Source organism: Lepus europaeus, chromosome 5, assembly GCF_033115175.1.
Source record: "Lepus europaeus isolate LE1 chromosome 5, mLepTim1.pri, whole genome shotgun sequence".
NCBI classification, from domain to species: domain Eukaryota; kingdom Metazoa; phylum Chordata; class Mammalia; order Lagomorpha; family Leporidae; genus Lepus; species Lepus europaeus.
The window spans coordinates 79,466,598-79,483,304 of record NC_084831.1 but is presented as its reverse complement, the minus strand read 5'-3'; the positions used below and the strand labels follow the sequence as shown (position 1 = coordinate 79,483,304).

General features: G+C 36.4%; 1 protein-coding gene across 6 annotated transcripts in view; it reads left to right on the top strand.

Moving 5' to 3' along the window:
• COL24A1 (collagen type XXIV alpha 1 chain) overlaps positions 1-16,707 on the top strand; it is a 421,092-nt gene that overhangs the window by 184,105 nt on the left and 220,280 nt on the right. For all 6 annotated transcript variants that reach the window (XM_062191650.1, XM_062191653.1, XM_062191654.1 and 3 more), the window contains 2 exons: positions 7,947-8,000; positions 11,241-11,285. In XM_062191650.1, coding sequence (XP_062047634.1) covers positions 7,947-8,000; positions 11,241-11,285 — 99 coding nt within the window. The remainder of the gene's footprint in view (positions 1-7,946; positions 8,001-11,240; positions 11,286-16,707) is intronic.

Genomic DNA, 16,707 nt, shown 5'->3' with positions numbered 1-16,707 from the left:
TCACATTAAAATAATGAAAGAATTTCCTATATAGTCTCAAATACAGACTTAAGTTCTAGTTCTGCACATTTTAATCATGAAAATTTTTGCAATAAAATATGAAATATAATAAATAAATATGAAAAATATGTGCCCACTAATAATGACAAGAACAAGCATCATTAAGGTTTAAATAAAATGTTGGAAGCCAATTCTGTTTCCTCCATTATAAAGTCTACTTCTTTGCTCCTGCATTTAAAAGTAATGACTCACTCTTTTTGCCATGCTTTTACCAACTATATGTGTGTTCCTATAATACCTACTGTTTCACTTGTTTTGGTAATTCTTATGAATGCAATAATAATATATACATATATTCTTCTATAACTTTATTCTTCCCCTCAATCTTCTCAATTTTGATGCATATGATTATAGATTGTTCATTTTCCATCTTTAAAGTATAATAACCAACTACATATATTATAATTTTTAATTGGTAGTTAAAATAAATATAACTTTTAACTAGTAATAGACATGTATGGAATTTCTTATGGTTAGTTTTCACAAATATTCCTCATAGGCTTTTAAAGACTGTGTAAACTCTCATTTGGAGATTCAGTGTTCTGCATATGTCCATTATATCTAATGTATTAATTATTATTAAGACTTTTCTGTTAGGATTTTAATCTGTTTGACCTATTTATTACTGAGAGAGATATACCAGAATTTCCTTTTCTAATAGTACACTTTTCAAATTATCTTAACCTATCAATTTTACATTTTGTTTTTGGAATTTATCTTACTAGAGGAATAAAATTGGGAGTTTTTAACTTTTCCTGGTGAATTTATCTTTTAAAGATATTTAAAAGTGATCCAATGCTAATAATCTACTTTACCTTAAAGTATACTAAGTCTAATATGAATGTAATTACTTCAGCTATTTTGTGTTAGTAAATGCCTTGCATATATTTTTCAACTTGGGGAGGGGGTCTTTCAACATTCCTATGCTTTTATGTTTTAGGTGTCTCTTGTAAACAGCATATGACTACATATTTTTACTTAATCTAACCTTTAGAATTCATTTAAGATTATAATTTGGCCCTGATAATTTTTATCAACAATTTTTATTAGCCTGTCATAAGTTAATACAATATTATTTTTACATAAATTACCTGATCCTCCCAGGAAATATTATTCTCCTTTTAAATTCCCTGTACTCTACATATACTGATCTTCTATCACAACTCTTATTTAATTGTTTTTTAATTATTTTAAATTTTAATCCCATATAAATTATAAATCCATTGAGAACAGGAACTATGTCTTATTTATATTGTATGTTGAGGGCCTTATCTTCTGTTCATTGGGCCTCACACTGAGTTGAAAATAAGTAAAATATTAGATGAAAAAAATGAGCAAGTAAATTAATTGAATAAGATTAGCTAACATGTGGTAAAATTAAAATTTCATGGTCTTCTATACCTCTAAGAAACCTAAATCAGAGTGTCAACAGTCAAGTCCTGCCTCTGCTCTGTGTTCCAGCCATCTGCTAATGCAGACCCTAGGAGGTGCTGACCATTGCTCAAGTAATTGGGTTTCTACCAAGTCCTGGCCATTGAAGCATCTGGGGAGTGAATCAGCAGATGGAAGCTCTCTCTATCTCTGTCTCTGACTCTCAAAAAAAATGCTTTTAACGTAACTTGAGTAGTTGAACTCTTTTAATATAGTTGAAATTTAGATTAAAAACCTTACGTTGTTATAGAATCATTAAAAGCAATAATACAAAATTTAATTTCTTTACAGATTTATTTATTTACTTATTTGAAAGGCAAAGTGGCAGAGAGGTAGAAAGAGAGTAAGAGGACCGGCGCCTGGCTAATCCTCCGCCTGCAGCACCGGCACACCGGGTTCTAGTCCTGGTTGGGGCACCGTTTCTGTCCCGGTTGCTCCTCTTCCAGTCCAGCTCTCTGTTGTGGCTCGGGAGTGCAGTGGAGGATGGCCCAAGTGCTTGGGCCCTGCACCTGCATGGGAGGCCAGGAGGAAGTGCCTGGCTCCTGGCTTTGGATCGATGCAGCGCGCTGGCCTTGGCAGCCATTTGGAGGGTGAGCCAAAGGAAGGAAGACCTTTCTCTCTGTTTCTCTCTCTCACTGTGTAACTCTGCCTGTCCAAAAAAAAAAAAAAAAAAGAGTGAGAGGGAGAAGGGTGGGGGGAGGGAGGGAGGAAGGAAGGGAGAGAGATACAGAGAGAGTTAGTTCAATGGTCCATGTGTTGTTTCACTCTCCAAATGGCCAAAACAACCACGTCTTGGCCAGGCCAAGCCCGGAGCTGAGATCCATCCCGGTCTCCAACATGGGTGCCAGAGGCCCAACTACTTGGGCCATTATCTGCTGCCTTCTCAAGCACATCACCAGGGAGCTGGATTGCAAGCAGAGCAGGTGGTTCTTGAACCAACACTGCAATATGGGAGGCTGGCATTGAAAGCAGTGGCATAATCTGTATCACATCGTAGTCCCCAAAATGTAGTTCTTAAAATATATGTTCTTAAAAATTTGCTGAAACATTGCATAGTCAGTAAATCAGAACTGAGTAAGAAAATGTTTCCATGTTGCATAAGATAGTGTGTGTGTTTTCTGAGTTAGAAAGATCTTAAGGGTTGTTTTGAACAGGTTTCATTTGGGGAGTGGTTGATTTTTAACATGTGTTCTGTTTAGCAAAATATTTGTTTAGAGTCTTAAAATCCATGTCACACTTAAACTGTCACCTTCTGCAAATTGCTTTCTCTTTTTAATAGCTTGTATCAATAAGGGAAATAAGATGATAAGCTTTTAGCTGGAAAGAAATGAGTTCCAGATTCTCATGGCCTATTCACAGATATATAACCTCTCCATCTGTTTTCATACTTGAGGACAATCCATTATATAATTATTGAACTATTATCAGATTGAAAATTAGACCCATTACTTTAAATTTTGAATTTTTTTCTGAAACATTGTCTCAGAATGACTTATTGTGCAAATTATTTGGATATTAACATACTACTTAAAAATAAGTTTTCCCTGTTTCTCAACTCTTTCTTTTTTTTTAACTTTTATTTAATGAATATAAATTTCCAGTGTACAGCTCATGGATTACAATGGCTTCCCCCTCCCATAGCTTCCCTCCCACCCGCAACCCTCCCCTCTCCCGCTCCCTCTCCCCTTCTGTTCACATCAAGATTCATTTTCAATTCTCTTTATATACAGAAGATCAATTTAGTATAAAGATTTCAACAGTTTGCACCCACATAGAAACACAAAGTGAAACATACTGTTTGAGTACTAGTTATAGCATTAAATCAAAATGTACAACACATTAAGGACAGAAATCCCACATGAGGAGCAAGTGCACAGTGGCTTCTGTTGTTGACCCAACAAATTGACACTCTAGTTTATGGCGCCAGTAACCATCCTAGGCTGTCGTCATGAGTTGCCAAGGCTATGGAAGCCTTCCAAGTTTGCCGACTCTGATCATATTTAGACAAGGTCATAAAAGACAGAGTGAGGATAGTAACCAATGATCCTAAGAGTGGCATTTACCAGGTTTGAACAATTATACAGCATTAAGTGGGGAAGAGGACCATCAGTACACATAGGTTGGGAGTAGAGCCATTGGTGGTAGAGTAGAGGTTATGATTACAAAGGAATGAGGCCCAAGTGTGCTAGACAGGGTCTAGAACAAAGGACAGAGTCATTATTAGAGGAGCTAAGAAAGGTGCTGTCTAAGCTACAATTAAGTTTTCTGATTGAGAGGCAAATAGAACCTGATAGAAGGGGCTTGATAATAATCTGGTGGGCTTTAGGCCTTGTAAGTTAAGAGGCCCAGACCTATCTATCTCTTCACATGGGGTACATCCTAAGGGAGGTGTGAACCTCCTAGGGGAAGGCACTCTGTTGACTTTCATTACTTGGCTGGCCTGGGAGGAGAGCTGGCCAGGTAAAGGCAGGGGGCATCTCTAACAAGAAATTTGCAGTTCTGCCTGCAATGTTGCTGACCCTACGTGACCATCCCCTCAGCTGCAGTGGTCACTTTGAAAGTTGGGCTGAGTGAAGGGCTTTTCAGCTTAGAGCCAATAAGATCTGTGGCTCTGACCTGGGCATCCTTCGACTCCAGGGCAGGTCCATTTCCAGTGATCCAACTCTTGGCAGAGCTGCCAGGGCTCTTCACAAGCTGACTTCTGCTGAAGCCCAGGCTTACCACTTTGAAAGCCACTGCAGTGGACTGGCCTGTTGGGTCTCCTTGAGGGCAGATCACTGTACAGATCAGCCATTAATAGGCCTGCCACCCATTGCTTCTGATGCCGAGCTTTCTTTTCCTCCTGGTTTGTGTTAAAGCAAACCAGAGGATGCAAGTCAAGGGAGTGCCCAAGTCCCATCTCTAATCTTCGGTGGCCTGAACTACAAGTCTATAGTCACAGGCACGTTCTGTAGTAGTTTTTCTAAGGTAGACAATGCCCATGAGGAAAATTATATTCTCACTCAAACCGTTTCAACCATTAGATAACAACTTAAGAAAACATTTACCAGAAGGTCCAATGCCTTCTATAAATTTTAAGAATCATGTATTTGAAAACACCTCTTAAATATCTAACATGGTGTAGTTTGTTTAGCCAGTAAACTTAAGCACAACCATCTAAAATGTTTTTAGTTTCTTTCTACCAACACGTTTAAAACATATGATACACAGATTCAGGTCACACAAATTAAAATGTATCTTTGATTGATTTTAGCAGCTTAAATTTATGGACAATCTTATCTATAAGCCATTTAAAATAAAACTTTTAATAAAATTTCCCCATGTGGACATACAATATGTACACACATATAACATAGCATAATAGACCCATATAGCAATTTTAATAGTAGCTTTTAAAATCTTTAACTCTTTTTGTAGATTGCCAATTGATTTGAATTGCTTTTTCTTTTTAGTAACCTCAGTTAACCATACTTTCTCTCAGTTGGTACTGTTAATATATTATTGGCTTCATCTGTTTACAGAGCCATCCCAAAGTACTGAATACAATAAAAGTGGCTGGAAAAAGTCCATAGGAACCTATAAGAGGACAGCTAAACACAGAACCAACAACGCTTTAGTTTCATGAGCAGCACATCATATATAACTATGGATGACAAAAGACTTTAAGTCGCCATGTTTAAAATTATAAACTCATCAACCAACAAGAGGCACTTGCTTACTTCACAGTATTTTTGAAAGCACCTGTAGGATTTTACAAGTATTTAACCCTTTAGGCCTCTGGGGCTTTCTCATTAAGATAACTATCATGTCTAGTAACACAAGATCATTAGACTTTTTAATTCTCAAACATTTGTATTAATAGCATTTTCCATTATAGAAACTTAGAGTCTGGTACCACATCACATCTTGACAGTCCTTCTAATATAATCCAAATAGCCTGATTAGTTGGTGTCTCTATAAGATGAGAGACATAGGTCCTTCGATTTTTTCAGTTGGGCCCAAACTGGAAAAACCAAAGTCCAGGATTTACTGGAAATTTTAGAGTCCAGATTGTTTGAAACTTTGATTTTTTGAATGCCTGTCAAGAATGCCAAGAAGGCTCAAAATCCAAAATATCTGGTTGAAATAAGATTCCTTAAAATCATGACATAAGATAGACCAAATTTGATCATTGTTACAAGGTGATTATTCAAATATTTGAAAATAAGCACATATTTAAATAACCCATAGCTCTTAATAAAAATTCAGCTGTATCAGAGTTTAATTCTATGTCAAAGAGAAATTGAGCTTCCTGTGATCTTTTGCTGTGAGGTTTCCTTCCTTTACCTTCTTTCATATTGATGACCATGTTTCTGTGTTTCTGTGTGTAACACATCTTTAAGCATCTTTTGCAGGGCTGGATGAGTGGCAACAAATTCTTTCAGTTTCTGTTTGCTATGAAAAGTCTTAATTTCACCTTCATTCACAAATGAGAGCTTTGCAGGATATAGTATTCTGGGCTGGCAGTTTTTCTCTCTTAGTACCTGGGCTATGTCTCGCCATTCCCTTCTAGCTTGTAGGGTTTCTGATGAGAAGTCTGCTGTAAGTCTAATTGGAGATCCTCTAAGAGTAATCTGACGTTTCTCTCTTGCACATTTTAGGATCTTTTCTTTATGTTTCACTGTGGTGAGTTTGATTACAACATGTTGTGGTGAGGATCTCTTTTGGTCATGTTTACTAGGGGGTTCTATGAGCTTCCTGTACTAAGATGCCTCTGTCCTTCTCCAAACCTGGGAAATTTTCTGCTAGTATCTCACTGAAAATGCCTTCTAATCCTTTCTTCCTCTCCATGCCTTCAGGAATTCCTAGAACCCGAATGTTGGGTTTTTTAATAGTATCCTGTAGATTCCCGACCATATTTTTTTAGATTTCTAATTTCCTCTTCTTTTCTTTGGTTTGCCTGTTTCCTTTCCTGTTCTCTGTCTTCTAAGTCTGATATTCTCTCTTCTGCTTCGCCCATTCTGTTTTTAAGGCTCTCTAATGTGTTTGTCATTTGATCTATTGAATTCTTCATTTCATTATGGTTTCTCGTCACTATCACAGTTTCTTGTTCTACTAGTTGTTTCATTTCATTTTGATTCCTCCTTAATATTTCATTTTCTCGAGAGAGATTTTCTATCTTGTCCATTAAGGATTTCTGTAGTTCAAGAATTTGTTTTTGAGAACTTCTTAATGTTCTTATCAATTTTTTGAGATCCGCTTCTTGCATTTCTTCTATCTCATCATCTTCATAATATTGAATTGGGGTGTCTTTTTCATTTGGGGGCGTCATAGTGTCTTCCTTGTTCTTGTTACCTCGGTTTTTGCGTTTGTTGTTTGGCATGTTGGAGATATTCTTCACTGTGGTGTTTTTTCTTGTTACACTATGGCTCTATATTAAGTGGACTGTCTGCTTTCAGTGGAGCCTTAGAGGCTTGAGATGAGTGTGGACTGAGAGCTGTGTTTGGTTCCTCAGGGTTGAGGGTGTGTCAAAGATGACACTCCCAGGTTAGGTGTGGTAAATCTCTCTTTCTTTTTTTGATTCAAAAGGGAAGTAATTCCGCACAGCTGAACGTAATTGGAGGTAGTTAGCAGGCAAATGATATACCCACAGGAGCCAGAGATTGGAAGCTCTTTCCCAAGGACCACACAGGGAATCTCTGCTGCCCTCAGTGTGGGCTCCAATTCTCCTGCAGTCTCCCACTGGGTTGCCAAGTTAGATCCTAATCTCCTGTTATTTCACCCCTCCCCCCAGAGTCCGGTGTTTCTCCTAGGCTCAGGGCCGGTGCAGACCTGAGGTCGCCCTGCTTATGACGTATGTCCAAAATGGCGCCTGCTCTGTCTTGCTCGCCTTTGAGAGGTGAGCGGAGAGAGAGAAACTTGTGTCCGTATCGGTCACTTTTTTTATTTTTTTCCTCTCTCTCTTCTAGTTAGCCTGGTGAACTTTTCCCCACGGAGTTTCAAGCCTCGTTCCCTCTAGCCTCCTCTTCCCGCTTGCCCGCTGGTGTCTCGGGCTATTGAGGTTCGGCTCACCTCGCGTTCCAGCGCTGGTGTGTTGAGTCTGCCGCTGGTGTCCCGAACTTGGGCTCCCACGCTCTCCACGCAGGTCCACTGTGAATCACTAGTTCCGGAAGGGTTTCCTCTGCTGTTTCATCCCCTACTCTTCCTTGACCCTGCAGTATCTCCACTTATATTAAACTGTCTCTCCCCCCGGACTAATAGTGTGCTCCCTGCCTATTCCGCCATCTTGCCGCTCCTCTCCTCTCAACTCTTTCTATGGCTTACAGTTTTTGCTTGTCTACTCTCCTACCTCATTTTGGAAACTTTGGTATGGGAAGTCAATAGTACCAATAGTACCATTCCCAGATTAGGGATAATTGAACAAAATGTGAATTGACTTATATTTTTCATCATGTGTGCTTGCATTGCTTTTATAGGGACTCCTTGGAAACAGAGGACCTCCTGGACCTTCTGGTCTCAAAGGAACTCAGGTATGGATGAAATGTTTACACCATCAGCAGTTATTTTACTGCAAATTTCCACCTCTTATTTTTGTGACTTTCTTTTTTGCTTAAAGAAAACATTGCCTTAGTGTGGAACATTTTTGCCATAATGGATTTTTAAGTTACCGTTTTACATTGGCAGTTATGGAATAGAATTTGAAATCATTTTACAGTGTCCTGAATTCCTTAAATGATTGATGTCAGTAGGCTTCAATGGAATGTTTGAAGAACCTTAACCTGGAATCTCACACATATGTACCAGAGCTTATTTTTATTATTTGTGACTATTTTATATTTGTGACCCAATAAATTATATTTTGGTCAAATTACGAATTGAGCAAAATGCTTTTTCTTTTTTTTTTTTTTTTTTTTTTTGGACAGGTAGAGTTAGACAGTGAGAGAGAGAGAGACAGAGAGAAAGGTCTTCCTTCCATTGGTTCACCCCCCCAAATGGCCGCTATGGCGAGCGCACTGCACCGATCTGAAGCCAGGAGCCAGGTGCCTCCTCCTTGTCTCCCATGCAGGTGCAGGGCCCAAGGACCTGGGCCATCCTCCACTGCACTCCAGGGCCACAGCAGAGAGCTGGACTGGAAGAGGAGCAACCAGGACAGAATCCGGTGCCCCGACCGGGACTAGAACCCGGGGTGCCGGCGCCACAGGCAGACGATTAGCCTAGTGAGCTGCAAAGAAAGAGTAAAATGCTTAAGATATATGGTTCTAGGGAGGTTTGTATCTATTGTTGGGTGATAACATAAACTATTTATTTAAAAGTGAAGAAATTAGTATATTTAGTAAAAATTTCTACAAATATTTACTATTTTTTTACTATTATTTACTATATTAGAAGATAACAGGCAAATGCTCTTTATTTTTCATTATTTATCTTCAATCTCTATCCGCCCCGTATAGTTTTTTAACTTTATAAGAACCTACCAAATTAAATTTATGATATTACATCTGATTTGACCCCAAGAATATTGGACCTATGAATTAAGATTAAACTTTAGGGGCAGATATTTGATACAACAGTTAAGACAGTACTTGTGATACCCACATCCTATATTGGAGTGCCTGGCTTTAATTCCTGGCTCTACTTCCCTTTCTGATTTCCTGCCAGTGAGCATCCGGGGAGGCAGCAGGTGATGGCTCATGTACTTGAGTCCCTGCCATTCACATGAGAAAACTAGATCTAGTTTCCAGCTCCTGGCTTCAGCCACTCTCAATACAGCCATTGTGGACATTTAAGAAGAGAACCACCAGGTAGAAACTCTCTTTCTCTCTCTCAAACAAATATAATATAAATAAATAAAAACTTTTTAGAAAGTTTTTTTTATTTTGAAAAGAAGAATTACAAAGAGGGAGAGGCACATAGTGGAGAGGGCATCTTCCATCTGCTGGTTCAGTCCCCAGATGGCTACAATGGCCAGAACTGGCCAGAAAGCCAGGATCCAGGAGCTTTATCCAGGTCTCCCTCATGGGTAGACTCAAACCACTGAACAATCTTCTACTGCTATTCCCGGGCCATTAACGAGGAGCTAGATGGGAAGTGCAGCATACAGGACATAACCTGGCACCTTTATGGGATTCTGACTTTGCAGGTGGCTGTTTTACCTGCTGTACCACAAGTTGGGGAAAAACCTAATGTCTTTTTTTATCACTAGAGCTTCAGGCAGAGCTAAGACTCTAAACCATATTTGTTGTTGAATAAAGTATGTAAATGTTCTACAACAAACATCTTCTGTGTAAGTCTTTTTTTAAATAAACCAGTGTGTATTGATTTCCATCTGATAAGGTCTTAGTTGAATTCCTTTCTGTGCCGAGAGATATTAAACCAAAAATGTAAAGGAATATCCTTAATGAATGATTCAGAGATTCTTCATCCTGGTTTTGTTATATCCTGATCACTTTCACTTTTCTCAACTCCCAGCTTTCTGTAAAGGAGGTGCAATATCTGCTAATTTATTTTTTACAAAGTTAGTTGACTTTGTTTTCCTCTTTTTTTTTTGTTTGAGATGATATTTTTAATGTACATTTAGTTGAAGGCTTAATGATCCATTATGTGAGAAGTTCAACAATAAAAAATTATAGAAAGAGAATTGGAAATGAAAAAAAAAAACAACCTGGTGTTAAAATGGAAATGGCATAGAAAATTAATTAATTTGAAAAAAAATTATGTAGGATCTCTGTCTTTAATGTGCTGTACATTGCTATTTAATGCTATAATTAGTAATCCAATGGTAGTTTTTTCACTTGATGTTGCTATATGGGCAAAATGTTGAAATCTTTACCTAATATACACTAAACTGATCTTCTGTATACAAAGAGAATTGAAAATGAATCTTTACATGAATGGAAGGGGAAAGGGAGTGGGAAAGGGGAGGGTTGCGGGCGGGAGGGAAGTTATGGGAGGGGGGAAGCCATTGTAACCCATAAGCTATATTTTGGAAATTTATATTCATTAAATAAAAGTTTAATAAAAAAATGTAAAAAAACCATGCATAGTTCAGTAGGAAAAAAGTAAGGACTATGAACAATGATCAAATGAAAAGATGGCCGTTTCACTCACATATGGTAAATTTTAAAATAATCACAAATCATTAAAACTATAGTAGTATATCATTCTTGACTATTTGAAAAAAGATATAAAATAGTTTGACAAAACTATATTTGCAGCACTACTGATACAGTCATTTCTTTTTCTGGTTTTCTTTTTCGATTTTATTTGAGCTTCTAGTTATAAGGGAGAAAATGTAGTATTTGGCTTTCTATGTCCTGCTTATTTTGTTCAACATGCTGTTATATAGTTTAAACCATTTTGATGCAAATGATAAAATTTCAGTCTTTTTTTACAACTGAATAATATTCCATTGTATATGTACATACCACATTTTCTTTCTGCATTCATCTTATATGGATGCCTTGGGTTAATCTTTGGCTATTTTGAATAATGCTTCTAATAAACATGGTGGTACATGTGTCTCTTTGACACAGTGTGTTCTACTAATTTAAAAATAATCCAATAATACATGTCTCTCTTAGTGTTAATGTGGGGTCATCACATTAAAAATTTTAATATTATGGGATGATATACTTCTAAATTACAAGAAAACAGGCACTGTCACATCTCACTATAAGCTTTAGATTTAATAATACATAAAGCAGATAAGATTTTGCATTTTTAAATACTTTAGACCATGATATGTTCTGATCTTTTTTGTTTTTTTCAAGGGAGAAGAAGGACCAATGGGACCCTTTGGAGAACTGGGGCCTAGAGTAGGTATCATAGAATTAATTATCCTTTCATGCTTATCTGGAAAATAGCTTATCTGAAAATATTTTAATAGCATCACATTTTAAATATAGCAAAGGGCAAAGATTAAAACCAGTTATAGCCATAAAATCCCCCAAAATAAAATAGGCCAATAGTGAATTCTGTAGAGGCATTTTGAATGATTTTATACTACTATATATCTGCTTGGTTTTTTAGTGTTCTTGGTAATCTGTGAAAAGTATTTGCAAACTCTGTAATAGGAGATGTACAATGTAATACTTTATCCTTTTTAGTATTTGTTGTTGTTGTTCTAGTACTAGTGGTTGAACTCTGTAATTAACACACAATTATTCTTAGGTGTTTAAATTTTAACTGAAAAGTGATCCCTGTTAAATTTAAGAGTGGGAATAAGAGAGGGAGGAGATGTACAATTTGGAGCATGCTCAATTGGACTTGTCCCAAATGGTGGAGTTAGAAATGTGCCAGGGGATTCCAACACAATCCCATCAAGGTGGCATGTACCAATGCCATCGCACTAGTCCAAGTGATCAATTTCAGTTCACAATTGATGGCTCTGATAGGTCTAAGAGTCAAAGGGATCCCACAAACAAGACTAGTGTCTGCTAATACTAACTGATAGAATCAAAAACGGAGAGAACAATCCAACATGGGAAGCGGGATACACAGCAGACTCATAGAATGGCAGATGTCCTAAACAACAATCTGGCCTCAGAATCAGCCCTCAAGGCATTCAGATCTGGCTGAAGAGCCCATGAGAGTATAGTAGGCATGGAAAGCCAAGATATCATGGAAAAAAAAAAGACCTAAATGAAAGATCTCTATGAGTGAGATCCCAGTGGAAAGAACGGGGCCATCAAAGAAGGAGGTACCTTTCTCCGAAGGGAGGAGAGAACTTCCACTTTGACTATGACCCTATCAGAATAAGATCAAAGTCAGCGAACTCTAAAGGCTTCTATAGCCTGGCAACTCATGACTAGAGCCTAGGGATATTACTGATGCCATGAACAGGAGTGTCAAATTGTTAAGTCAGCAACAGGAGTCACTGTGTACTTACACCCCATGTGGGATCTGTCCTTAATGTGTTGTCTAATGTGAAGTGATGCTATAACTAGTACTGAAACAGTATTTTTATACTTTGCGTTTCTGTGTGGGCGCAGACTGATGAGGTCTTTACTAATTATATACTGAATTGATCTTCTGTATATAAAGAGAATTGGAAATGAAAAAAAACAACCTGGTGTTAAATTGGAAATGGCATAGAAAATTAATTAATTTTAAAAAAATATTATGTAGGATCTCTGTCTTTAATGTGCTGTACATTGTTATTTAATGCTATAATTAGTACTCCAATGGTAGTTTTTTCACTTTATGTTGCTATATGGGGCAAACTGTTGAAATCTTTACCTAATATACTAAACTAATCTCCTGTATATAAAGAGAATTGAAAATGAATCTTTATGTGAATGGAAGGGGAGAGGGAGCGGGAAAGGGGAGGGTTGCGGGTGGGAGGGAAGTTATGGGAGGGGGGAAGCCATTGTAACCCAAAAGCTGTACTTTGGAAATTTATATTCATTAAATAAAAGTTTAATAAATGAAAAAAAAAACTCTGTAATAGGAAGCTAAATAAATTGGTCATTTTAGTAATATTCTGGAAATTTATGTTTGCTCTGTCAGTAAAATTATAGAAAGTCAAAATAATTATTTTCTGTCATTTTTCATCAGATAATAGCATATGATAATAATTGAATTATTGTTTTCTAGTTCTTAAATCTTGAAACTTTTGATTTATGTAAACAAAATTTGTATTATCATAAAGTAATTAGGTTGTATTTATTACATATCTTGGAAAAGCTGTTATTCTCTTTTTTGAGAACATCATAAATTACAGTTTTTAAGAATATTTTCACATTTAAAGAGACAGCAATTGATTCTTTTAAACTTTTACCTCACTAGCACATATATTGCCACTATCTCACTGAAAGAAAAAATTTTATTCTATTTTTTCAAGTAGAATTATATAATAGAAAACATATTATTTGAGCCCAGTAAAATTGCTCTTAATTAAAATCCATTTCCCCAGAAGATCGGAGAACCAGATTAATTTCTTATCAACTTTATTTTAATATATTTTTTTCCTTACTGTTGCTACTGTTGGTTGAGCCCAGTAAAATTGCTCTTAATTAAAATCTATTTTCCTAGGAGATAAGAGAATCAGATTCATTTCTTATCAACTCCATTTTTATTTCATTTCATTACTGCTGCTACTGTTGATTGAAGAACAATTTGATATTTAGCATTTCTCTAAGTATTAATGTCCCGAAAACAACTCTTCCAGATGTTGTTCTCATTTTTCAGATGTGAAAATAAGCTTTCAATATTAATACTCAAGTATAAAATTTTCAAAATAAATCTGATTTAAGATCATTTAAATGGAACAGAAATTACAGATCTGTTACTAATGCTTTGAATTGCTTGATTTCAAAGAAATTTTAAATATGCTGATACCAAGAGGACAGTGAGATTACTTCCATGGTGTAGATTCAATGTATAACTATTTCTTAATATGTTGTTGACTATTTTTTAAAAAATTTATTCATTTATTTACTTATTTGAAAGGCCAAGTGACACACACACATACACATGCACATACACTCACACACAGATTTTTCATCTGCTTGTTCAATCCCAAAATAACTGCAATAGCCAGAGTTGGACAATACCAAAGCCAAGAGGATGAAACTACATCCATGACTTCCATGTGGGTAGCAGGTACCCAAGTACTTGACCCATCATCCACTGCTTTCCCAGACACATTAGCAGGAAGCTGGATCAGAAGCAGAGCAGCCAGGTTGTGAAGCAGCTCTCTCATTTAGGATGCTATATAATGACATTATAAACAGTGGCTTAACCTACTACACCACAACACTGGCCCCAACTAGTATATTATTAATGTTAAAAAAATTATCTCACTAAGATTCTGTGTCTCTTTATAATAAATTTAAATAAAAATATATTGCTGAAATATTTTTCTGAATATTATAGATAAGTAATAATTTGGACTCAACTAGATTAACATTTAACAATAATAGGATGATTTTTGGTTCTTTGTACTTGGTAGAGGCAAAAATTAGAACAATCTTTTGGCTAGAAGTCCTAAATACAAAGTTTCCGAACATGTTATGTGTGATCAAATAGAAAGAGAGCCACAGGATTATTTTAGTTACATTAAAAAGAGAAATAAGAGACCACAATACTAAAATCCAAATATGTAATACCTGATAAAGACTGTAAGTTAATGTGCTACTTAGATTCTCCCTCTTCCCCTTTTCTCCTCATAAATTTGATTATGTCATATATATTGTTTAAGGCACAGTTATCTCCCCAATAAAATCTTTAATGATCAGATATAAGTTTTTTTGATAGGAGAAACTATGTGCTATAGATAATTGGACAGAGATCCAGGATATTTATTTTCTCTTGCTCAAGTGACTCTTCAACTTCTAACTGCTGTGATCATATTCTTTTCCTTGTCATCAACAGTAACAGAAACCTCTCCTTATTTTGTTTCAATTCTTACTTCCAATGCCTTACAACCAATGCCTTCTTTCTTTTTAATGTAAAAAACCCAATATAGTAACCCCAGAGGAATTTTAACCCATTGATTCCATCACTTTTCCGTTGTTTCTTATTTCCATCATAGCCCAAATCCCTCTTCATCCAACTTTAAAATGTGATAATTTTCCCTTTGATTAAATTCTGAATTCTACTTTGATCCTCATTTATTCATTTAGTTTTCTTGATTATTGTTTCATATGTTCTCTCTCCTTCAACTCCACTCACTTCTGTCTGCTCGGGCCTTTTACTTTGCTTCCTACTTCCCTGAGAAGATTGAAATAATAAGAGAACTTCCACAATTTTCTATAATCATGTCTACCCATCTCTCTATCTCTGTCTCCTCTTTTTTTTTTAACTTTTATTTAATGAATATAAATTTCCAGTATACAGCTTATGGATTACAATGGCTTCCCCTTCCCATAATTTCCCTCCCACCCGCAACCCTCCCCTCTCCCGCTCCCTCTCCCTTTCCATTCACATCAAGATTCAATTTCAATTCTATTTATATACAGAAGATCAATTTAGTATAAATACTTCAACAGTTTCTATGTGGGTGTCTCCTCTTTTTTTATTGTGGATGAGTAGGCCATTTTTTCTTTTTTTGAATTTTTTAAAATTTATTTTTATGTATTTGAAAGGCAGAGACACAGAAAGATAGAGATAAAGACAGATATAGATCCATCCACTAGTTCACTTGCCTACAACAGGCAAGATGGGCCAAGCTGAAGCCAGGAACATGGAACTCCATCTGGGTCTCCCACTTGGGTGGCAGGGCCTAAGTACTTGAGCTATCACCTGCTGCCTCCTAGGGTACACACCAGCAGGAAGCCAGCACCAGAAGTTTTGCCAGGACTGGACTCCAGTTCCTTTAATATCTTATGTAGGTATCCCTGGTGGCATCTTAACCATAGTTACAAACACCCTCATTTCTCAAATATCTGAACTTCCGCTTGGTCACCACACACTTGACCTCTTATCTACTCAAGAACATTGATCCACAAATTCTATTCCCTTTCTACTACATTTTAATTCTTTCCTCTCTCTTCTGGATCATTCTTTATCAACATATGGTCATATTATTGCTTTCTGCTTAGAAACAAAAATAAGATTTATATTTATCCTATTTCCCTCATTTCTTTCTTCCTCTTTTTGGTTAAGCTCCTCAAAAGTGTTCTCCATACATGTTCTTTTCAGTTTTTTCCCTCCTTCTATCTGCTTACGTTTGTCCCTATCACTCCAACACAAATAATCATGTAAAATGATCAGTGGCCTCTTCTTGCTCAATTTCCCTTCATATTTTCAACACTCAGATACATCCAAGTTTGACAAGATCACTCTCTATCTCCTAAGTACTTTCTTCATTTGCATGATTTTCCTCCTAACTGTCATCAAATTTTACATTTTCCCTATTTCTTCAAAACCTAAATTTTGGACTGCCCAAAGGCTTGATCTGAGGACTTCTCCTTTATAACTAAAGTACTGTTGATTTTAAGAGTGTATTTTCAAAACAGAACTACCATTCCCTGAACTCTGGACTTCATATAACTACCTCAATATTTCTATACTTAGGTGCTTAATGAGTATATAAAACTGAAATGTCTAAAACTCAGCTTCTAAATTGACTTCCCCTATCTCTTTTTCTCACCGTCTTCCTAATTTCATGTGGTCATTTACTCAGATTAAAACTCTAGAATTTGTTCTTTTTTTTTAATTAAACTTTTATTTAATGAATATAAATTTCCAAAGTATAGCTTATGGGTTACAATGGCTTCCCCCCGTCCATAACTT